Source organism: Poecile atricapillus, chromosome W (assembly GCF_030490865.1).
Source record: "Poecile atricapillus isolate bPoeAtr1 chromosome W, bPoeAtr1.hap1, whole genome shotgun sequence".
Classification (NCBI taxonomy): Eukaryota; Metazoa; Chordata; class Aves; order Passeriformes; family Paridae; genus Poecile; species Poecile atricapillus.
The window spans coordinates 4,447,403-4,471,252 of NC_081288.1; the positions used below are offsets into that span (position 1 = coordinate 4,447,403).

A 23,850-nucleotide genomic window follows, 5' to 3' on the forward strand; every position below is an offset into this window, starting at 1 on the left:
AGAAAAATTGTGTTTTATATCTTGGAGTAAAACCCAGAAAAATTCACATCCTTCAAATATTGCCAAAGGAATGAGAATCATATTAACTCATTACTTGAAAACAGTGAAAAAAACTCTCCTTTGATTTTTCATTTCTCAAAATACCTGATGTTTTCTAGTTTGAGGAGCCTCAGGTCTTTAGCCAATTAGTCATATTTGAACAAAACAAAAATTGTCATTATTAAGGCACCCATTCATCAGAAAGTGTTTAGGTTTGGGTTTTTTTTTTTTTTAATTGCAGAGCTGGGGTGGGTGTGGGAAGAAACATTTCAGCTAAATCTGTACCCAGACACATTTTCTGGTATCACACTCAAACCAGAGCATCACACCAGAGCAAGGACTTACACTTATGAATTTTCATCATTACACTTTTAGGCAACATCTTTGTGCAGCTTCACATTGCTTCCAGTGAGTTCTTTACACAGGTTTAATATTATTAAATCATGATATTAACAAGCCCTTTATGGTTCAGTGCAGTGAAATGCCTATGAATCATCAAAGGGAACAATGTAGGAAACAATACTGTGATGAGGAACATTATATTGGATTTACTCCTGCCCTAGAAAACACATTGTTATCTTGCACGTAACAAGTTACTGCAGAACATTCATATCAACGCCTCAAAGAGAGAAGATAGGTAGATAGATTGCAACAATTATTAAAATGGAAATGAACATTTGCTCAATAATAAACTTGAACCTTGGTACAGAGTGAAGAGTATGAAGCTTTTCTTTGGCCAGTCTGGCTTCCCACATTCACATCAAAGTTCAATTTGGCCCAATTTGCATTTAAATCCTGTACATCTAATAACCATATATATTTACTAGCTAGCAGAAGATTTACTGCTGTATCTTACAATTCTGAAGGAGAGAATAAAAAATATGCGTAAAAAAAAAAAAAGGAATTGGCAAGCACTGTTTCCACCTAGCAGTGATGGTACAAGAGAATTTTATGCTCTGAACTCAACAGATTTAAGACCTTATCAAAACAGGATTTGCAGAATCACTCACTGAAGTGGATGTATTTATACTTCCACTATATCAAATCTCACTACTTCAGAACAGACATCAAGGATATGCATATGAATTTAAACACACTCAAAGGGGAATGTTAACCTTTCAGGGCAGTATTTTTAATTCCTCAGCTGTCTGGTTATTAACGGGAATACAGATTTCAAGTCTTCGTTTACAGCGTGTGCAGCAGGCACAAGTGTTAAGAAGTGCACTCTTTATCTAATTGTTCATTATTTTATAGTTTTGCTCCTTTGCTTGCAGGAATTCTGATCAGCATGAAAGGCAGGGAGACGCACAACTCACTTTGTTTATTTCTTTTTTTGTTTCATTTACAGGGGAATACTTAACACAATAAGATTTTACCCCACACTGCAGCCAGCCTGTTGTTTCAAGTCTGAGTTCAGAACTGATACTTCCCTTCTGGAAACAGACCCTCACTTTCTATTGTGATGCCAGTGAAGCACAAGAAAGATGAAATTGGTATTTTGGGCAACTCTGGCCAAGTTTTGGGCAATTTTGGCCGAAATCAGCGAAAACAAGCAGTAACTTCTATGGGCAGTGTCAACAAAATACAAGACACAGAGGCAACTCCAGTGGTTTCAAGGTCCAGCAAGGAATATCATGTACACATTCAATTAGTGGCATCTTGCTTACGCTGGCAAGTGTATGGACACTAAATTGCATGGTTAAAAGAGCATAAAGCATTTTATTTAAGTGCCAGGGCTGCAGGTAATTGAACAAAGTGTACTGTGTCAATCTGTATTAGGGTTCACAAGTAGTGAGCAATTAAAATGACTGGCAATTTGTCTTTAAATAAAAAGTAGCATAAAATGGGATGATCTTCTCCTGCATAAACAGCTGAGTTCAGGCCATCAGTGGCTCTGTGTCAAGCAGCCTGTGCCAATTTGCACTAGCAAGAAGGCTTATTCCAGACTCAGATATACATCTGAAGGGAAAAATAAGCTATAACCACTTTGCTTCAGTTAAATGGGCTTATGAAATATACAGAGTCCATTTGGAGAAGATGGGATGGAACAGTTGGGATGCTGTTTCATAGAATCACTGAATGGTTTGGGTTGGAAGGGACCTTACACATCAGAGGACCCTCTTTCACATTAAGTGGGTGTTAGGATGTGGGTGGCTTCAGAAAAGAGATTCCTCCATCCAAAATATTGTTGGGTCCATGGGACCTCCTTTATCTGAGATGCTCTGCATCTTGAAAGACTGAGCTGGAAGTGAAACCTGGCAGGTGCCAGAGGTGGATCAACAAAGGAAAGCCACACCCCAGACACAGAGGGAAATAAAACTCAGGGTGGGTACGTAGCATCCAAGTCGAGGGTAGGCAAAGCACTGTCTCAAGCTGCAGAAGTGATGTATAACAACACCCTAGTGTGATAGCAAGGGGACGCACAGCCTGATCTGGGAGCAGCTACATGTCCTCAGCATCTCTTTGCTCATCTGCTCCCTTTGTCAATGCAGGAGTCGCCTAAACTGCCTTCAGATGTTCAGAATTTAGGAAACCAGATGTGTGTTCATCGGTTTCAACCCCTGTGAGTGAGAAAAATAGGCTTTAAAAGATGTCATTTCATCTTACCTATGTTAGTTTTGTCTTGGCACCCTCTTCTCCCTACTCATTACAAAGAGAAAGCAGTTTCTCATGCAGAACTGTCTTTCGATGTCTGCACCGTGGCAGGTCAATCTAATCCCTGATGTGTGAAAAACAAGGTACTGCCCACAGAATCTCTCCTTCCTAAGAAAGTCCACACTCGGTTTTTCACACAACAGACGTCTTCCTAGTCCAAATACCCTTCCCTAAAGAAGATGATACCGGGGATGTATCCCCGACACAGTCTCCAGGCCTCAGGTCCTTAGGAGACTTCATTTTTTGAATTTGTGGTTAAACAGCCTCACCTCTGAGCTTCTTTAGAGCTCTCTGCTGCCAGCATCTTGTCCTCACAACTCACTACTGCTTCCCTGACTGCTCCAAGATTCCTTTTGAAGAGATTTCAATTTGAAGCAGATCCCCTAAGACCAGCCACTTGGGGTTTTTTTCTGTCTTCTTCCTCTCAATTAATGTATCATATACTTTATTAATTCATTGTGCCTCATGGACATGTTGGGTGGTTGGACAAGAAGATCATAAAGGTTTTTTTCCAATCTTGACTATTCTGTGACTCCATGTAAGGTGGACACCAAATGATCAAGAGTGGAACAACCAGCATTCCTGCCTCCAGAAACTCCTCAGATTTCCACTCCTGACTGGCATTCCCTGCAGTGCAGAGCCTGACAGCTGGGGTCAGAAGGGGGATCAATGAAAGACCCCAGAAGCAGTGATCAGGAGAAAATTTGGGCAAAAACCAGCAGAGGTCAGACCTGAAGGCTCTTTTCTCAGAGAATTCCTACAAGGTTCAACTTCAGGAGATGTAAAGTAATGAAGACCTATTTAAGTCAATACAAATCAGGAAGAAGATCCGGGCATTGAATCCATTCATAACAATGTTGACTAAAAACTGAATGACCAGAGAAATGTACAGAGAGGAAACAGTTATGAGATGGAAACAGGTAAGAAAGAGAGACAGAAATTTAAAAGTTAAATGAAGGAGAGGGGAGAAAAAAAGTAAAAAACTCCAGCAAATAAAGAGTCCAGTAACAAATTTAGAAAGCTGAAAAAAAATGAAAAGAAAGGCATGAGGGGTAGGGAATCCACAGAGAAGATGTACAACTGGATAACAGGAGGAAAGAGTAGAAAGCAAATGGAATGAACAAAGAGAAAGAACAAATCTCCTCTGGGCCATTTCCATATTCACTAAACCCATATAGGCCAAGAGGGTTCAGAGATGGTCAATGAAAAAGCTGTTTCTCTGAAACACAAAGACTCTGTAAAATAACAGAGTGGGTGATATTCATGCTCTCCAGCATTCACATCTAAATTAGAAGTGATGGGGAACATTGATTCCTACCTACCAGTGAAGAAAAACACAAACTTCCAAAAAACACTCAAGACCTAAGTCCCACACAAACTTGTGAACACAAGAATTGAACATATCGAGGTCAACTTTCCTCATTAGGTGTGAGCCACAGAAGCCACATCAGGAACACCTTCCCAGGGGTGAGGAATTTAATATTCATGGAAAAACTTCAGCTACAGCACAAAGAAAATGAGGCACAGACCTGGACAGATTGTTAACCTACACAGGAGAAGGTGGATTGATCTGTGATCCCAGACTGGCTTAACTGCAGTCCCAATCCCTTTCCATTCAAACTGGTTTGAACATTAAACTCAACCCTAAAAAGCTTCTTCTCCACATTGTCGTCATCTGGTGTTTCATATGGTCTGACAGACTTGCAAAGACTTCAACTGAATTTATTTATTAAACAATACAGTTCACCTGACCCCCTTTGAACCCAAATTAGATGGATCTCACCTCCCGTTTGTGCCACAACCAGAAACTATTGGCAAAGCAATGTGAATGCTGGAAAAGGACAAATGTGCTGCACAAGTATCTCAAAACATCAGTGAAAGCCACAAAGGGAGACAATATTTTAAGGAGGCTCTTTACCTGCAGGTGGGTCCATTCTGTATTTATTCTCTTGACACCAACCGACTGGTCGAAGTCTGCAATCCAAGTAAAACAACCACTGGTCATAGGATTCAGTCTCCTCCAATCCCACATAGCGAAGGCGTAATCTTCCTCCAACATTTTCAACCACACTAACTATCCAGTACTGAAAGGGATTCTGGGAATCCTGCAGCTCTATTAAGGAATCAACTGTAATGAGGTCTACAGGGTTTTTTCCTCGCAGAGGCTGTTTGAATAGAAGCAAAACTCCTTATTTTAAACTTTATTTGAAGACTTCTCAAGGAAACAGATGACAGCAGAAGATTATTTTTGTTTTTCACACCATCATCCAAGCGATCAGCAAACAGTCTGTTCTTCTTCTATTTTACCCAATGTCTTCCAAGTGCAAATTCAGAAGTAAAACAGAAAACAACAGTTGTGCTAATTTCTCAACTGACATCATCAACAACAACAACAAAAAAAGAATAATAAAAGGTGGAACAGCTTGTAAGGCACATCCATTTAGGACGCTCCTGAACTACTCAAAGCCCAGTTGTATTGGAGGATTTCAAACAAATTCTCATTGATTGCAGCTGATAAGAACCGACCACAGGACTGGACCCTAATATTTACCTAAAAGGTGACTACTTTGTGCATGACCCAGAAATTTCCCTCTGTGTACTCATCTCTTTCCCCAAGATCAGCTTTATCTTATTCCTACTGGCATGGAGAGCAAATTATCGCCCCCAGCCATGGATGTATGAGTCTGTGGGGGTTATCTCAAAGCCCACAGGAAGTTTGGATCCAAGCCCAAGGCACACAGGATTTGTTGGGTCAAGCCACCATGCCCAAGAAATCCCAGTGACTGAGGTTATTTGATTCCACACAGTTATTTTCTGGGATCCCAGTTCTGCAGCCATTTACACATGTGTGTAACTTTCCACCTGCAAGCACAGGCATTAAAAAACCATGAGATGCTCTGCAGAACAACCCCTTTGGGGCTCAGTGTTTTTGTTTTGTGGCTGTGAGCATTCTCTGTGTTCTCAAGCTTTAACATAATGGTTAGATTTCTTATTTTTTATTAAATACAAGTTTAAATTCTTATGCAATGTCTCAGTTCCGGGGTTTTAAGAGCAGCATTAAAATGACCCCAGGACTTGGAAGCATTGGTCCCCAAAGGAGATGCTAAGCAAAGGCAAAATCCATTAAAAACAAAGACCATTTTTTTCCTGTGTGTTTGTCCCACTTTTACTTAATTAAACCATGTAAGTATCTCACATTACATTTTAAAATATTAATTCTGCAAATTAAGAGTCAGTCCAGGATGGTTCTTTCTAACAGTGGCTACAAAACAAAATAAGGAGAAAGCCTTATTTTTCAAAAAGCTATTTTTCCTACTGAACATTGAAAATATTCAAATTTTGAGATGCAACTGATTTTCATACATCCTCTTAATTTAAAAAAGCAGGCAAGAGAATGAGAATATGGTACAAAAAATGCAATTAAAATTAACTAAAAGCTTATCACATGTACAATTTTAACACCTTTATGATTAACAGATATTTCTCAGAACAATATATTTGCCATAATAAGATACTTTTCTAGAGTGCAAGCTCCAAGCATCTGTATAATCTCTTCAAATATTATGTCATGGCAAAATGCAGTGTCAGAATTTAATAATACAACAGAAATCCACTTAAATGTGGATTTTTTTCCCCCTCTCATACAACTGCTTCATTGCAACAAAATATTCTTTAATAAGAAACGATGGTGTAATGATTTAACTTATTATAATAAATCCCTGGCTGTATCAAAGTGAATATTGCTTCCCTGATTTGTGTGCTAAATTTTAAGCCAATGGGTTGTCACTTACCCCATGAGAACTGAATGGCTAGGATTAATAATCGGCTTGCATGAAATATTAACATTTACCATAATGCAAGAACCCTTCACATGCGTAGCTGGCATGTAAAAAAAAGATTTAAAAAGTAGCACTACATATTGATTTAACAGTCTAACAACAATCTGCAGCACTCACGAACAGCAAATCTGCCAACAGGGGCCAACATACATTGCACGACACAGACAGCACTGAGCACATAAAACACCAGAGAAGGGTCAGAAACTGTTTCAAGCCAACACAATGTTTTCTCTCTCTGCTTTTCTGCCTGGGGCTGCCTCTCTTCCTGCCTGCAGAAAAGGGAGGTCTGGCACACACCAGAGATGGAGGTTGGACACCATCAGATTTCTGCATATGCCACCTGGGAGTAGTCCAGGAATGGATTATTTGGGGTCTGAAAAGGATGTTCATCCCTCAGACCTGGGGAGGGGGAAATCCCTAACGGTTCAATATTAGTTCTCCCTGCCAGGTATATTCATAGTGCTTGGGCATGTGGAAAAAGGATGTAGCTGTGGATGGTGGAAGTGACCAGGGACAAAATGATCAAAAACGGTGCCTGGATGCACACTGGCTTCCCACAAGCCAATGTGAGCACTTTCATGGAAGTAAATTCCTGTATGCCCTCACTTTCAGGCTAAATACAGAGGGACAAAGAATGAGGGGCTCCTGCAGGACCATCTGTCTCCTGTCCAAATGCCCCCAACAGCATCCACATGAGAGCAGAGCAGGCCCTGCAGCAAAAGCTGCCCATTATTTCAAGGTGAACCTGTGGGATTTTATCCAGGTGTGAAAGCACCCTGAGGCTGTCCCAGGTGCAAGTTACCCTATGGATCTCGGCTGAATGGCTGCATCTGAAAAATAAACCCTTCTGCTCTTCTGAGGCCAGCTCACCCAACAACTTCCCCACTAAATGAGACTGCTGGATTTAGGTGGAGGGAATGTCCTTGAGGGAGCACTTCCCATATACATATAAAGATAAACCTGACAGAGCTTCCCATCAACCTACTAAACCCCCTCTCCAACCTGTGCCACAGAACTACAGAATGGTTTGGGCTGGAAGGGACCTTAAAGATCACCCTGACCTTAAAGATCAGGGGGTTCCAACCCCCTGCCATGGGCAGGGACATCTTCCACTAGACCAGTTTTCTCCAAGCCTCATCCAGCCTGCCTTTGAACACTTCCAGGGATGGGGCAGAGATGGATTGGCAGCTCAGGTCACCGGTTTGATGGATCTAATGGGGCACTGAAGGGCTGAGTTCTCCCTTCTGTGGATCCCCTCCATGCCCTCCTTCCCCCACCAGGCCTCTTCTGAGCACCCATTTTTATCTAAAAAACTAAAAGGCAAAACAAACACCCTGTGACTGGGTCAGAAGCAGAGCCAGCAGAGTCCAGGCACTGCTGCCACAGATTTTGGGGCAGGGCTGGGTCAGGTCTCAGGGCTGGCACACAGACACTGCAAGCACACAGCCCTGCGGGCCAGGAGCACACACACCGAGGAGGAGGAACTGCAATCTAATACATACACCTTCCAGCAAATTCGCAGGGGCCGTCCTGGCTCCGGTCAGATCCTGGATGAGAAACTCTGTCCAGTCCATGTATTTCTCCTTGATTGCTGGGGAAGGGGAGGGAAGAAAAGAATTGCTTAGCACAGCAGACTGCAGCGACTTGCCACGTGTGTGTCACACAGTGGACCTGGTGTATTTATTACAAAGAAATTCTTCATTATTAGAGGGATGAGGCACTGGCACAGGTTGCCCAGAGGAGCTGTGGCTGCACCATCCCTGGAAGTGTCCAAGGCCAGGTTGGACAGGGCTTGGAGCAACCTGGGATAGTGGAAGGTGTCCCTGCCCATGGCAGGGGGTGGAATGGGATGATCCTTAACCATCCTGTGATTCAATCATTCTAGAAACTTCTCCTCCTTGGGATTTACCAGCTCAAAAGTTTTGGATGCAAGTGCAACTCAGATGAGGAAAAAAGCTGGTTTGTTGTCCAGTTCTTTGGGCAACCTGTGCACACAGTTAAATCCCAAAAAATGGGAAGGTGCTGTTCCCCTGTAGCCACCGACAGTGATTTACAACATCGTGGCTTATCATCCCCATCTCTCCCATTCAGAATTGGCCACTGCTTGTGCAACCACTCGTTTCCTGCTTATCACCTGGGCTCAGATGTGATTTATAAAGTCTCTTTGTATGTTCACTAATGACCTCTGGGAAAAAAATAAGCTGCGCAAACTTTCAATTCCTTGACAGCAGACCAGAAACTCCAGGTGCTTTTCCAACAAAGTAGAAAAATCAACCCTGAGAACATCATATATCAGCTGCTGAGTCAATAGACCAGCAAGAAGAAAGACATAAAATCTTTCCTTTATGAAGAACTTCTCTTGCATCTAGAAAAAAAATTAGTAATTTCTGAGGTAAACACTTTGAACCAGTGTTACTTTAGGACATGTATGCAGCTTTATAAGATTTGAACTGAAATATATAAATTTTGCCTCTAGGATTCACATTCCAGGTCAGCTCTAGTTAAAATCAGTGGACACATAAAGGCAATAATTCAGCAAATCTCAGCTTCAGAGAAAGAGATGCCTCTTCAAATGCACTGTGCAGTTCAATCAGAAATCCAGAAATTAGACATTAATTCTACCTGCCTGTAAATGAGAATTAAAACACATCTGAAACTTTGTTTTCTCCCCGAAATAATCTTACTTATATGAGAGAGAATCATCAGGAATGCAGTTATGTCGCTAACTTAGAAACACCTAGAGAAGGGAAGAAATCACAAGCATTTGAAAATTTAAACATTTCCTCCAAATAAACAGCTAAATATGTTGTTTAAAGACCATTACCCCACAGTAATACATAGGATTGGGCATGGATAAAGATACAAGTCATGCCCAGTACACCTTACCTCAACCTCATTTCTGAGCTGTTCTCCTTCCCCAAAACCCAGTTCTCCAAGATTGAGCTATACAACCAGTTTAGGTATCTAAATTACTTTAAATGTGCATTTAAATTTATTTAAAATTATCAAACCTTGCACTTCTGGACTTGAGCCTCCACAAAATAGTGTTTGAACTTGCCTGGAACCACTCTAAGTCTTTTGCAGCCCTGATTTTGCATGATTTCCAGAAGATTTATAACCTTTGCATCATTTAAGATAAAAGAACAGCCTGGGAAGAAATGGTTTAGATACAATACTTTCTGTCTCAACACTCCTGCTGTGTACACCTCATCAGTTTCTGTCCACCTACCTCAGGATAAAGGAAACAAGCTGAATTTTTGGCATCAGGGAGAGGACAGTAATTGTGGTAATGAAAGAGGCTAGAGTCCCTCTAGCTTAGCCTTCTGCCTCTCCCCGTGAACAGCACTGGGTGCAGCACAGAAAGGTGCAAGTTGAACTCGATTTTGGCTCATTCCCACAAAGTTGTCAGCCAAATTTCTGAATGCCAGAGCTTCACTACCAAGGAATGACAAATGTGATAAAAAGCACACAGTTTGAACTTTCAAAGCTGGCAGGAGTGGGGCGGGGGGAGACAGGGGGGAGAATAGGATTTTCAAAGTTGACAACAGATTAACAGATTTCAGGGGCTTCCACTTCCAGATGCCCAACTGGAGATGTCATAACGGTGCCTGATTCACAGATCTGGCTGTCTGTCAGTCAGTCTCCCTTCCACTGCCTTTCAGAGAGTAAAAAAAAAAAAAAAAAATCCCCTGTCCTTTTTAAAAGACTTGCACCTCACAGTTTGACATCTAAATAAGCTCCTCTCCACATTCATATCTGGATTAGAGGCTTCCAAAGTCTGAAAGTACCAAGGTGACCTCTGTTTTCAGACTAAACAGGCTCAGCTGAAAGAAAGCCTGAGCTATTTTCACTTTCTAGGTGGTTTCAGAACCATCCTTCCCATACAAATCTAATTTCTAGGGTTTTCCTTTATTTTATTCTGCTTTTGTGGCATAGATAAAACAACTCTGAAAACCTCTGAGAGATAATAAATTGCACTGGAAGATGTAGGAACAGGGATTTGTACCTTCCTCTGTGCTTATAGAGCACAATCAGCCTTCTCAGTTTTACAGTTCAAGTCACCACAATGCAAATATTAATTTTTAGTAGTAATGAAGTGAATCTGAATGATCATGGTATCTGCAAAAGCCTTTGAGGACCAAGCAAAATGTTAAACAAATATATTCAAACTAAGGAAAATCTGCTGGGTAAATGAGAGTAGCTGTCAGTGCAATGCATGGGTGCCCAACCTGTGCATCCCCCTCCAGAAATGCTGGTGCTCCTCTGGCATATCGGACTCGGCACCTGGGGACTGAAGCAGTGAACTTTCAATCACTTTTTCCCATTTTCCCTCGTTAGCTACAGGAAAAGGCTCTACTGAACCTCTCCTACTGCTGGAGAGAACTAAGCTGGGAGAACTCTGGAATTTTTTTGCAGCTGGCTGGCCAGCTGGTGGGAAGGGAAGGTGGCCAGGATAAAGACTCCTGCTCCATGGGGACCTAAACTCCATCAGGATTCCTGTTTTCAAAACATTTTTCCCTGCCTTAAATAAATGCAGTGAGTCAGGAGTGGTCCATGGGTTTCAGACAGCCATGCTTTCTTTACCTTTCAAGAGATCCATTTTCTCAGAAAACCCCTGTGTATTTCTGCTGCAGACCGAGTTCATTCAGGACTAACAGCACACAGAGGAAAATCCACCTGAATCCAGACCACCACAGAAACACCTGAGAAAGATTCCACATTTCCCTCCCCCATTCCTGAGGAGCAGCTCTAGTGATGCACCAGCTCCCAGCAATGGGCTGGGGAAGGCTGAGCCTCTCCCAACAGACCTCAGTGAAATTACCCACACAAAGTAAAAACCAGGTCCCTGCAGCTCACTGCCTCCTTCTGTGAAAAAAATAGTTATTTCAGAGATCCCCTTCTAGTTGGCAAATATTACAGCAAATTCTTACATGAGAAAGAAAAAGGACTTTTCTAACATTAAAACTCAGGTTAGAAAATTGAGTGCCCCTTCCAGAGAGCTGAACTCCACCCAAAAATGGATCATATCCAATATCCCCCAAATTCTTCCCACTTTTCTCTACTTGATTCACCTTGCCTACAATGTCTCTGACTCCCATTCCTCCCTCCCCTTCTGATCCAATGCCATTTCCTCACTTTTATTCCTTGGTCTCATTTTCCTAAGCTGTGTCTTGAGACTCCAGGCTGCAGTTGGACCTGGCACCACCTGAGGAGCAGGGGCTGCTGCCAGCCTGGCCAAGGCACCATTAGTATTTATCATCAGGTTTTCCCTATCAGCAGCTCAAACCCAGCCCTTTCCCCTTGCTCTGTGCGTGCTGACCATGAAAACCATTCCAAGAGCAGCTGGAAATGCTGGAGCAATGCACACCCCGTCCCCTCCAATCCCCCGAACATGTGCCTGAGAGCCAGGACAGCAGCTTCATTCCCTGAAACCCTGTACATCTCTGTGCCCTGCCTCAGCCTCAGCACATAATGGGTTCAGATTTATCTGCCTCTCTAGAGAAATAAGAGATTAAAAGCACATTCGCAGTCCCATGACAGCACACAGGCACTCCATTCAATGAATATGAGATACTATTATCACATTAGCAACTCTTGGGATTTTATCTAGTTTTCTAGTAGCTGTTTTGCTGAGAGCCACTCCTCTCAGGTCATGAGTTTACATGGAAATTCTCTTTTTTTTTTTTTTTGTCTTTTCTTCTTTTTTAATTTTTTAATATATATATTTTTATTTTTTTTCCAAGAACAGGACACTGCAAAGTGCAGGAGAAACCTTCAAATCTGAAAGACCGACAAGACAACGGAAAGAACGCGGTTGTTTTTTTACTTTTCATGACTGTTTTTCCCCCAAGGCACCCACTTGATTGGCAAGAACAAGACTCAGAGATCTGAACTGGTAAAATAAAGGAATGGTAGCATAAATAACTTACAGGCATATAGCACCTGAAAATAAGCTACTCCTTGGAAACACCTCAGCATGCCCCATGGATATATGTGCCCAACAAGCAATAATATCCAATTATGCTAATTTTTGTCCATACCTAGAAAAAAAATTGACCAAAAAACAACAAAACATGCTTCATGTTGGGTCACTTTTTTTTAATAACCCAGGATCACCAGCAACCTGTCAACACCTCTACTGGAGAATCCCCATTGGAACCCATCAACCTCTAAACAGCAGAGTTTTAATTTTCTCATATGCTAAGAACAGCATCTTAAACAGCTTTATAAAATGGTTTAAGATCTTTCAGATTAATCTGCTAAGTGACAACACTCTCAGTGTGGAAACTATTTTTATCATTAAAAATTTAACACTTTCCTAGGACTGGAATGAACAAAAATAGTTAACAAGGGGAATTTATAGCTGGGCAGGACCCAGGCAATTCTCCATCCACTGTAAAATAAACTAAAACACCAGGATCTCATTAGAAGATAAATTTTCTAAACCATTCAGGATGTTCAAAATTTAATATAGATATATAAATATACATATATATATATGTGTGTGTATATATGTGTATATATATATATATTAGATACAAAAATCATATATATATTTAAGATACATTAAAGTAAAGCTGCTGGTGCCAGAAAGAAATGCCCAGAGCCTGGAGAGAAGGATCACAGATCAGCAGGAATGCTCCTGAAGGACAACACAAGGGAATTGCAGCCACTCCATCCAGCAGGGATGGGTGACATTACAGTGGAGATCTGCTACAAGTCACCCAGCCAGGAAAACTAAGGCTGGACAGGGCTTGGAGCATCCAAGGTCTAGTGGAAAGTGTCCCTTTCCACAGCAGGGAAATGGAAAAGTATGATCTTTAAGGTCCCTTCCAACACAAACCATTCTGTGACAAGATACGCAGTCTTTTAAAAGCTAAACAGCATATTGCAAAAATATAGAAATCTTACAATATTGACATTTTCTTTTAATTTTAAAGTTGTCACACATTCGATGCAATATTTATAAGTTACGAAAATATTAACATATAAATGTTGTAACTATGTTATAAAGGTCTAAATGATGGAGTCGAAATGAGATGTCTTTATATCAAAATAACATAGAATGCTAAAACAATTTGTTTAGACTTCACCCATCAAAACAATTTGTCAAAACTGACATGTTCTCGCAAAATATTTCCATTTTGATAAAACAGCATTTTGACAGGAAACGGTTGAATCCCCACATTTTCATTCGTCTTGCTGAACTATTTACATCCTTGTGAACCAGACTGGATGTGAAAACAGGATGGGGGTTGTGCTGTCCCTAAGCAAAAGGCTCAGGCTGTTTCTGAACCCTCCCCAAGACCTTCAGGGCTGGGAACACACTCCACTGCATACCCTACAAATCCAGATCCTCTATTAAGAATTTCCAAAATAAATTAAGTAAAACCAACATTTAAAAAAAAAAATTTACTTAGTGCTTTAATGGCACTTTCTTATAAAAATGACTGTTTGCTTTGAATTCTTTTGTGGGTTCCCTGAAAAAAAAAGATAAATGGGGCTAAAGACATCTTCAAAGAAATTTCTTACTTAAAACTTCAAACAGTCTTCTGTTCTCACAGCAGCAGAGTTCTGTGGTTTGAACTGGATCACAAAATAACGCAAATTCAATCCAGAAAAGAAAAGAAAGTGCATCAAAAGCTGTTGATCTGATTTCCTTGTGGTGCAGCCATAAATACCATGAGACCCCAACTTCAGAGCTCAAGCATTGCCTTCTATACACCTGCCTTAAATAAAGTGTTTAAGGAAAATACATAGAGAGGATTTTTATGGAAACCAGAAGTCATAAGCAACTGTCCATGAAAGAATACAGGTGCTCAAAAGACACTTCTGGAGCAGCAGTATTCTGTGGTCCCATTCATGTGAATTTACAACAGGCTAATGAACAGATGCTGGAAGGAAGTGTGATGTCTGTAGGAGTATGTGTAGCTCTTGTATTCTCTGAGTAGATGATCCTTTAAGCTGTTGATTGATCTGACTGCTCTTAATTATCTCACTTTAAAAAAAACCAAAAAACAGAATAAGTGCAAATTTCCAATTAATGTGTAGCCCATGTGAGCTACTTAATTTAGTAACAATATTCTGCATGTCTTTTTAATGTTCCTTAAGATACCTGCCCTCTGTTTTTTCAGGCTATCCAAACCACCCTGATCTCACTTCCAAGAGAAGATTATGCTGCAGTTTCTATGGTCTTGACCCAAGAAAGGGCCAAGACAGACTTCAACCCTTGCACACCCAACTCCGCATGAAAAAGAACTCCTTCATTAGAAAAAGTAGAGAGGAAATAAAAAACAGACAAAGGCATGAACACATGCTTTAGGTTCTCATCTGAACAGCTCCCTGGCAGTTTTTTCTATTCAACTACACTGAATTTCAGTACAACACGACTTTTATCCTTCCTGCAGGGTTTCCAGAAATTATCTGGGTCAAAACAAGCAAGTTGATGAGCAAAAAGCTGCCTCACTGTCCACAGGACACTTTGCTTCCAACATCCTTTAAGCCCTTCACAGACGCTCACACCATTCCCTCGGGTTTCTCTAGTCCTTAATTAACTGCTATCTTTTTAACAATAAAAAGGAAACGGGGGTTTGGGAGTTTCTTTTTCATTTATTAAAGCTTGCATGGGCTATGAACTCCCAGCTGCAGGAACTATGGGTGGAAGAGGTGGATGTGGGATGCTGTGGGAGAAAACCACCAGTGTGTGCAGACAGGGTGAATGGATGTTATTATACTGATTTTAAAGATTTTTTTGATGATTCAAAATCTTGTGAAAGTAGCCTCCATTAACTCAGTGCAGCTCAGGAAGCTGACCAAGACACTTTGTCCTGGCAGAAGGGTCACCACCAACTACTGAGGCACTCCCATGCAGTAGGATCACCTGTCCTCACCCCAAACACAACGTTATGGATACAAACACACTCTTCTGACATCCCACTGCTGTGGTTTTCTGCTTCCAAGTCAAACTGCCCAAGACCAGAAGAGAAACTTGCCTCACAGATCCCAACAGCACAGAGTGCCACAAACCCAGATCAGCCTGCTCTGACTCCCTGAGCACAACAGCCTCATGCACCCACCCAGCAGTAAATGATCTATTCATAAGTACTGTGATTAATTGCCTTCCTTCAGTCAAAGTCAATACTTGGCTTGCACTGAAGTATCTAAAGTTTTTAAAAAAGGGATAAGAAAGTGAGGGGTGCTGAAAATGGGAAGTAGCTCTGCTCTATCTTGGTGGTGTTACTTATCAACTGCCATCAGATTATGTAAGTAAGGAAAAGCAGCAAATCCACCAGCTCTGCCTGCACTTGTCACATCCCCTTGTTTCAAAGGCTTCACCTGAGTGTGATCAGCACCACCCAGCCTGGAATCACCCAGACACAGTTCCCCTGCTCTCCCTTGGGATCTGGGAATGGGGGAAGAGGAGAGACAGATACAGGTGGGCCATGGCAAGAGGAGAGGGGAATTAATCTCTTCCCATGCTTCACCTTGCAGGGATGCAACCAATTAATTCACCTGGTCCTTCAGAATAACAAAAAGCCACCATCCAACCTCAACAAGGTTGGAATTTAAGGATGAAGCATTCAACTGTTTAGAGCATTTACCATGTATTTATAGCCTAGGTTAATGGTTGAGCTCAATGATCTTAGATGTCTTTTCCAACTCAAACGATTCTAGGACTGTTTATTTTTAAGGTGTTTTTACACTGGTTTCACCTGGAACAGAATTCTGCAACATTGTCACCTAGACTAAGTACCAAAACCCAACCTCATTAACACCACCACCACCAAAACTGGGAAGGGAATGCAGAAATATCTTCTGGACACGACCATTTTTAAGTGGGTGTCCTGGTTGAGGGCAAATTTTGGGAGAAAACTTCTGAAGTGGTCTTTTCTAGAAAGCAAATTCAAGCAGCCCCTCCAAAAACCAGTTCGGGAGGTAAACCTCCTTTGAGAAAAGTGGAGAAAACACTGTTTGTTTAACAAGCAACGCATTCACAAGCACAAAATATAAATAATATTGAACAATGGAACCTCCTTCTGTTCTGAAGAGATGACAAATTCAGAAAGTCCTTGTCATGGGTTGTAGCTCAGCTCACTCAGTCTCTTACCAGTCCCTCTGGTGCTGGAAAATGCCAAGTCCTGGGCCCTGGTGGGCCACAGGTGTGAGCTCCCCGTGTTTGGGTTTCAGTCCAGAGCAGGATGATCAGCTCCAAGAAAAAGAAAAGCCACAGTGTGGGGAACTTCTCTGCCTCAGCTAGCTAAAAATGAACTAAAAGCAAAGGAGAGCTCCCTCCTGCTGTCTGAGCTGCAGACACATCTGTGAGAAGGAAAACTGAAGCTCTTATCTCTATGTCTTTGAATACAGCCACCTCAAACTTTCCACCACTTCTCCTTCTCCCACCCTTCACTCCCAGATTGAGTTTGAAAAGCACAGAACTCAATATCCAGCATAAGCAGAACAGATGACTGAGGATACAAGCAGCATCAAGTCACCCTAGGACAGCGGGTCAGTTATCTGATCTCTTGTATCAGCAGGTATAAATGAAGGCTGATTATTCTGATTTTGTTACAGAATCCAACGTGGCAAAAATGGGCCGATTTTAGTCTCAGTTACCTCTGAGTATTATATATAAATTAAAGTCATATATATATTATATATAAATTAAACTCAGTGTTACAGAGTGGTTTGTGCTCCTCCAAAATTTCTCACCTGAACAGAAACTGCACACTCTTTAAACACAGCAATAACACTGCTCTCTGCCCCATTCAATTCTAGGTACAAGGTAACTAAATTTCATTGTTGTCAACAACAGTCTGAGAAACAAATCAGGTCTGGCTGACTTAAATGATCTTGGATGTGTACACAGCGTTCCTGAAAGGCATTTCTGAGAGCCAGGCAATGCATGGATTTTGAAAGCTCTGCACACACCACATAACCATAGGGGTTCTCCCATCATTAGTATCAATGTCCATTAGGGTGATGGCTCACTGTGAAAATGAGCATCCAAACTCTGCAGCTCCTGGCACTTAACCCCAAGCCTCCACGCACATTCCCTGATTATTTTTTCCTTCCGTGTGCATTAAGCACCATGCCCAGGGCTCAGAAGAGATGGATCATGAGCACTGAGAGCTCCAGCTCCCAATTTTCAGACTCAGGAGTCTTAATGAAGGCCTTGTCAAATCAGCAGTTTGGGAGCTTTCAGGGAAAAAGAAGGAGGACCTGGTATTGTGATTGTAATTCCAATGTCAGTTTTTATCCCATAGAGATAAAAAAATAGTAACAATAAAATTGTGGAGCGCTGTTATCCAGGGAAAATCAGCATTTTAACCGAAGTGCTCAGAAGCAAAACCAGATCACAGAGCTCAGAGTGTGACTGCATGAGAAGTTATGAATTCACCTGTATGAGACAGAAGTAAAGTAGTAAAGAAGTAAATGCACTTAGAAGGCATTAGCACAGTCATTTCCTTCCAAATTGTAGCCCCTCTTGGTGAAAACGAAAAAAGTATTTAGCCATCTTTGCAGGAAAAGAAATTTTCTGCTGCAGGTAGACAGAAATGCACTGACAAATGTAAAAAAAAATTGTAAAATCCCAATTTAGACGTTTTGAAAGTCATGGGGGAGCTTTGTGCTGCTTGCCCAGCCATCAACCCTGGTAAAGTCTTCCTGTAGCATTCCACAGCTCCTTGTGTACTAGTTCCACACCACCAACATAGACAGAGGAAAAAAATATGTCCACAAAGCAAAATGCTAAATTCCTAGATAAATCCCATCCAAGTCATAATTCCTAACCACAGGCAGAACAATTGCCAGCCAGCCATCAGCTTGGTTCAGACCTGAATCAGTATTTCTGGGCAGCACTGGACACACACTGGCCCATGCCAAGAGCAGGTATGAATTGGGGTCTTTCACATAAAATTGTATTGCCCCAGGTGTCACTGATGCCACACAGTAGAAGAAAAAAAACCCTGGAGGCTTCCTGAACACCAAGCAGCCTCCCCTTGGCTTGCCTTGGCAATGGACACAAGAGGCAGCCCCATGCCCTGTGTCTTTGAGATCTCACAGACCAGCCCCAGACAGATTTTGTGGCATAAAAACACCTAAAATTTATGGGCCATTCCATCCAGGGATATCACTGCAGTATAAATATCCTGCCCAGGGCTCTGACCTTACACCTCCGAACTCCATCCAATTATCCCCCATACTAAGTGCTTTTTCTCACTCCCAAACCCCGTGGTCTCTTTCTGAAGGATATTCTTTGGAGACTGCTCTGTAAAACCCAACAAATTTACAGCAGCACAATGTTCTTACATAAAGCATAAGCCAGTTCACTGCACAATTATGTTTTTTGTCCCTGGTAGTGCAAACAGTCTACAGCAAATATCCACTACAAATAAAAGCATCAAAATAATAGAAGACAAATAGAGGGATGTGATGTCCAAGAAATCCACTCTGATTTGGGGTTGGGATTTTGGGTTTTTCTTTTTTTTATTTTCTGTATTCTACAGAAAAAGGAGAATGAGTGGGGAAGATGCTTGCAGTTTAAGTTCAGTTCAAAAGGACTGAACTTTTGGTTAATGCTTAAAATTAGGCGAGTTTCTTCAGAATCATAGAAGGGTTTGGATTGGAAGGGACCTTAGAGATTCTCTTGTTCCAACCCTCTACCATGGGCAGGGACATCGTCCACTAGACAAGGTGTCTCAAAGTCCCATCCAGCCTGGTCCTGAACACTTCCAGGGATGGGGTGGCCACAACTTCTCTTGGCAGTGTGTTCCAAATTTTTTCCAATTTTTTTTTTTCTTTTCACCAGCAGCAATTTCAAAGTAAAAAGCAAGCGATTACTAGTTTCAGCCTGACACCCCCAACACAAAGATGCATCCCAGAGGCAAGAGGCAAAGGGATTCTTTGTTGGAAAACTCTGTCAGGACTCAGGGGGAGCTTGGTGCCCCTATGCTTGAGTTAGTGAGGTACAAACAGCAAAGCTGGACTTGTATGGCCTAATTTAAGGATTTGCCTTCAACTCTCCCCAAATCTCACTGCTCACACCCAAAGCTTGGGACAACAGTGGAACCATTCCCATGACCCAGCACACTCCCAAATTATCATGGAAATAGCAAACAAGCCTCATTCACCACGACTCAAACTTCTGACACCCCATGAAGCAGAAACATATGTTTTCAAAAAAAAAAAACCCATCAAACTCATTTCACAATTTACAGTGCATTCTGTAATTAATCACATTTGTATTGCCAGCTCCTAATGACTGAATCCCGTTTAATCACTCCGAAGCCTCTCGGCTGTGTGATGTGAGCACCACAAATCAGAACCTGGAGGGCCTGATGAGCATTCATCATGCATCCTTCCCGAAATTAATGGTACAGTCGAAGCACAGCCAGGCCCCATGAGGTGCTCAACATCCTATGCACAAAATATAAATTCATAACCATCATCACAACACCATCAAAGAAATAACTCCATCAAGACTCATTTTGAGCTTGCTAAACATGTGTTCTCTTCACTTGGAAACAGAAAAGGGGCTTGAACTATAAATCCCAGGATCAAAATCCCAGGATCCCCCGAAACTTTGAAGAGTTTAAATCTGAATTGGAGATCAACGTGGAACATTATGCAAGGCAACATCTGAAATGAGAATAACAATGTGCTACAGGACCTGAAATGGGAGCAGCTTTTCTACAGTGCTCTAACTTTCCTTTGAATTATAAAACTTTAGCTTCTCCATCAACCTAGGATATTCTGATTGGTGATGATGATGCTCCCCAGTGAACCCAAATGCCTTCACTGCTAAATCAAATATTAGTGCAGAGCCATGGTTCATTCAACTGGTTTGTGAGCCCTTAATCTCATCTTCATCATGCAATACTTCCTCTTAAGTTTTTTGACTTCTTTCTAAATAAACTTAGATGTTCCACATGAAGAGGCTTTCCCAACAGATCCACCTGCTGATAACCAGGCTGAAAAGGTCAAGGGCAACAGCAGAATTGCTCAAAGCAAAGCAGGAATCTATCTAAGAGGTAATTTCAGCAATAAAAACATTCAGGGTGTAGATGCTTCAAATGGGCAGGGACTCCTCATTGACCTTCCCAGAGTTATTTGGCACAGGAGAATTGTAGGATTTCCCCCCTCTAGGTTCTGTACTCATCATGGCAGAGCCTCTTCAGTAAAACTGGTATCACACATAGCAGGATGATTTCCTGAATCTGGAAAGGTTTTCCCTGGATATAATTAATCTGCTACATCAACTCCAGCACTTTAGGAAGTAGCTACATTTTTACACCTAAAAACGCTGACTTTCCCCTCGTTTCTTCATTCCCAAGTGACAGCGTGGGCAAGAAAACTTTTTTTAGCTACAAACACAGGAGGTGGACGCTCTGCCTCATAACACAAAACAAACCATCCATCAGGATGGGTTCCAGCATGTCCCTAAGCTCATTTGTGGGTCTGGGTTTCATTCCTTCTGTGACCAAAATCAAATGGAAGTGACACCATGCACAAAGAGACACAGAAACAGATTATTTGGGAATTTGGAGCAAAAGTTTTCCAGTGTCAGGGAAAAGGGCCAGAAGTGACCCAAAATTTGGTATCTGGGTTAGAAGAATTGATTTTTAGTTGTCAGCAGGGAAATGCTTTATAGGAGCATCCCTTAAACCTCCACACTGCGTTATCAGCCACCTCCATGGGCTCCAGGAGCATATGGTCTGCTTCAGGAATCCAGCCCCTTCCACGGTGACTGGGAGCCCACATTTCATGCATAATGAAGGAAAAATCAAGTGCAAGTCACAGCTGGTTTGGAATCATGCTGGTGCTTGCATCTGCCACTAGCAGCTTCCCAAATTCACTCTGTACCTGTTCCTCACAAATCCGAGGTGCACCTGAAGGAAAGCTCTGCTGAAGACATGGCACTGGACATGTTTGTTTGTCCTTGGCCTAAAAGAGCTCAGAAAATCCTCCCTCAGCTCAGGACTAAAAGATATAATTTAATCTTCAAACTGATTAAAAAAAGGTCCACTGCAGAAAAGTGTACTTCAGCTTTGGCACGCTCTGCATCAAATCCCTTGTGCTACTCACCCTGCTACTCATCCAATGCACAAAAAAAAAAATCACCTCCTTCTCTGATATAAACATCCAAAACTGTAACTTAGAATATCAAAGACAGAGGGCTTTTTTAAGTCTCCACAGATGTCTCCAATACAGATTAATTAAGTCTGACCATCCTTTACCTATTATATCATTAACTACCTAAGTCTAGTCTTACATTTGAGGTGGTATTTCCATTCCAGAACTCCTCTGGGGAAAATTACAGGAGACTGGGGAAGGGAAATTAAAGGCAATTATCAAGAATTACTATTTAAAAATCTCTCAAACTAATAATTTTTAAAGAGTATTTTATTAAAAATGCATTCAGCCAGACATTAATTAAATTGACAATTAGAAAAATGAGTGGTCTGCACCCACTGTTATGCTTTCAGGGTCAATCCTCCCATTTTTCTGTGGTTTCTGGGCTTTTTAGCTCCACAGCTTCAGAGCAGATGTCACAGGACACAGTGAGAGTGTGGAAGAACAACTGTGGATATTCACTGCTGGATTCAAGGTGTGCAGATCTCCAGAGTCATGAGCAAGGTGCACATGTCAGTGGTGTTTGCTTGAATAATGACACTGTAGTCTCCTCAGTGACAACACACCAAGCCTACAAATGGGGCTATGGTAATTCTGTTCGACACTGAACAGATTCTCAACTTTTCTGCATCTTGTTTCATATTCACATGGTCTGAAAAACAAGGAGCTGGATGACATCAAACACTGGCTAAACTAAGAGCAACAGGGCCAATAGTTCTTAGTTTTGTGGTTTTTTTTAAAGAGCCTCACAGAGACTGATTATGAAATAATTTCCATCTTGGCACTTAAATGTATTGGGAGGAGGATTTTACTGTTTTATCCAGTGGATGGAAGAAGTTTTTTCCAAGAATTGTCGAAGAGAGATTTTTTTCTGAAATAGTGTCAAAGGTACCATCCAAAAATCCACTCTGTTCCACTTTCTGCTCAAGAAGGAGGAAATCTCAGGAAATCTCTACTCAGAGAAAAGTCTGGTGTCTGCTCACAGCCTTTTCCTGCAGTATTTCCTCAGAAATGCAGCTTCTCATTCAAAGCCTCTGCCTCACACTGCGATTTACTCCTCTCCTGCCCTATCTCTGTTCCTCCAAAACAACCTGCACTAAACATCAGGCCCAAAACCAATGGTTTGGTCACAGTGAAGCTGCAGACTGTGATCAGAATCATGAGCAACAGAAGGCAAAGCCATGGGGTCTCAGCTGCTCACCTCAAGTGCTCCAAGCATCCTGAACAGAGCCTGAGTCCCACTGAAATGAGTTCTCCTTGCAGGAGGTCAGGAGCTGCTGCAGAAATTGGTTCTGCCAACATTTTGGGCTGGATAAATCAGCTGCTGCAGCTCAGCATCACTTGCAAGGATTTTTGCTGCACATTTGCTGAAGTTTAATGGTTTTCCTGTGCTATGGGTTTGAGCCTTGATCTATAAAGACAGAATTGACTAATAACACTACCAAAAAAATGAAACTCCAATCTGTGTGGGTTTGGACAAGCAAAACTTCCTCAGTTTCTAATACAACCTCTCTTCTAATACAAAGCCCTGATCATATGTAGCAGAAACCTCATGGGGTCATCATCTAGCCAGGAGGGATAAATTTCAGTTCTCAAAGTTGCCCACTACAAAATCAACTGGTTCCACACGAAAAAAAAAAAAAGGAAGAAAAAAAGAAGAAAGCACTTTTGCTCCTTCTCATGGCAAAAGCAGCTAAGAAATGCCTCATTCCATCCAATACCAAACACCACTCCATGCAAGGTGTGGGGTTGAGAGGATCCCCAGTTCATGCTGATGCCTTCCCAAAGTTAACTCTACCCCTCCAAACACCCTTGCTTTTATCTCCCTACTGTGCCTCATTTGGTTTTCACTTGCTGGTCCAGCTGTGAAAACATCAACTGGCTTCAGTCAGTCCTGCAGCTCCCAAGGAGAAATCACATCCCCGAGGATTTTTTAGAAATTATTGCAAAAGACATGGAACACAGAGCTAACACATACCCTGATTTCCTCCTGGTCATTTGTCATGATTGCCAACCATAAAGAAACTTCACTAACACACCCAGGCCCCTTAGCCTTGCTAAGAGCCTGAGCTTGAAAAGAATTTCCATCTCCCTGCATAAATCTCTGATATCCAGTGCAAAAGTGTCCAAGCCTCGCTGGCCATACGGGGCCAGACTCCAAAGCACTTTGGGTTTGTTCTAGTCC

The 23,850-nt window shown here is 41.8% G+C and overlaps 1 protein-coding gene across 1 annotated transcript in view; it reads right to left on the reverse strand.

The window, feature by feature from the left end:
- LOC131591564 (scm-like with four MBT domains protein 2) overlaps positions 1-23,850 on the reverse strand; it is an 85,928-nt gene that overhangs the window by 45,866 nt on the left and 16,212 nt on the right. Inside the window, exons 4-5 of the mRNA XM_058862378.1 lie at positions 8,036-8,124; positions 4,613-4,859 (exon numbers count right to left, since the gene is read on the reverse strand). Coding sequence (XP_058718361.1) covers positions 4,613-4,859; positions 8,036-8,124 — 336 coding nt within the window. The remainder of the gene's footprint in view (positions 1-4,612; positions 4,860-8,035; positions 8,125-23,850) is intronic.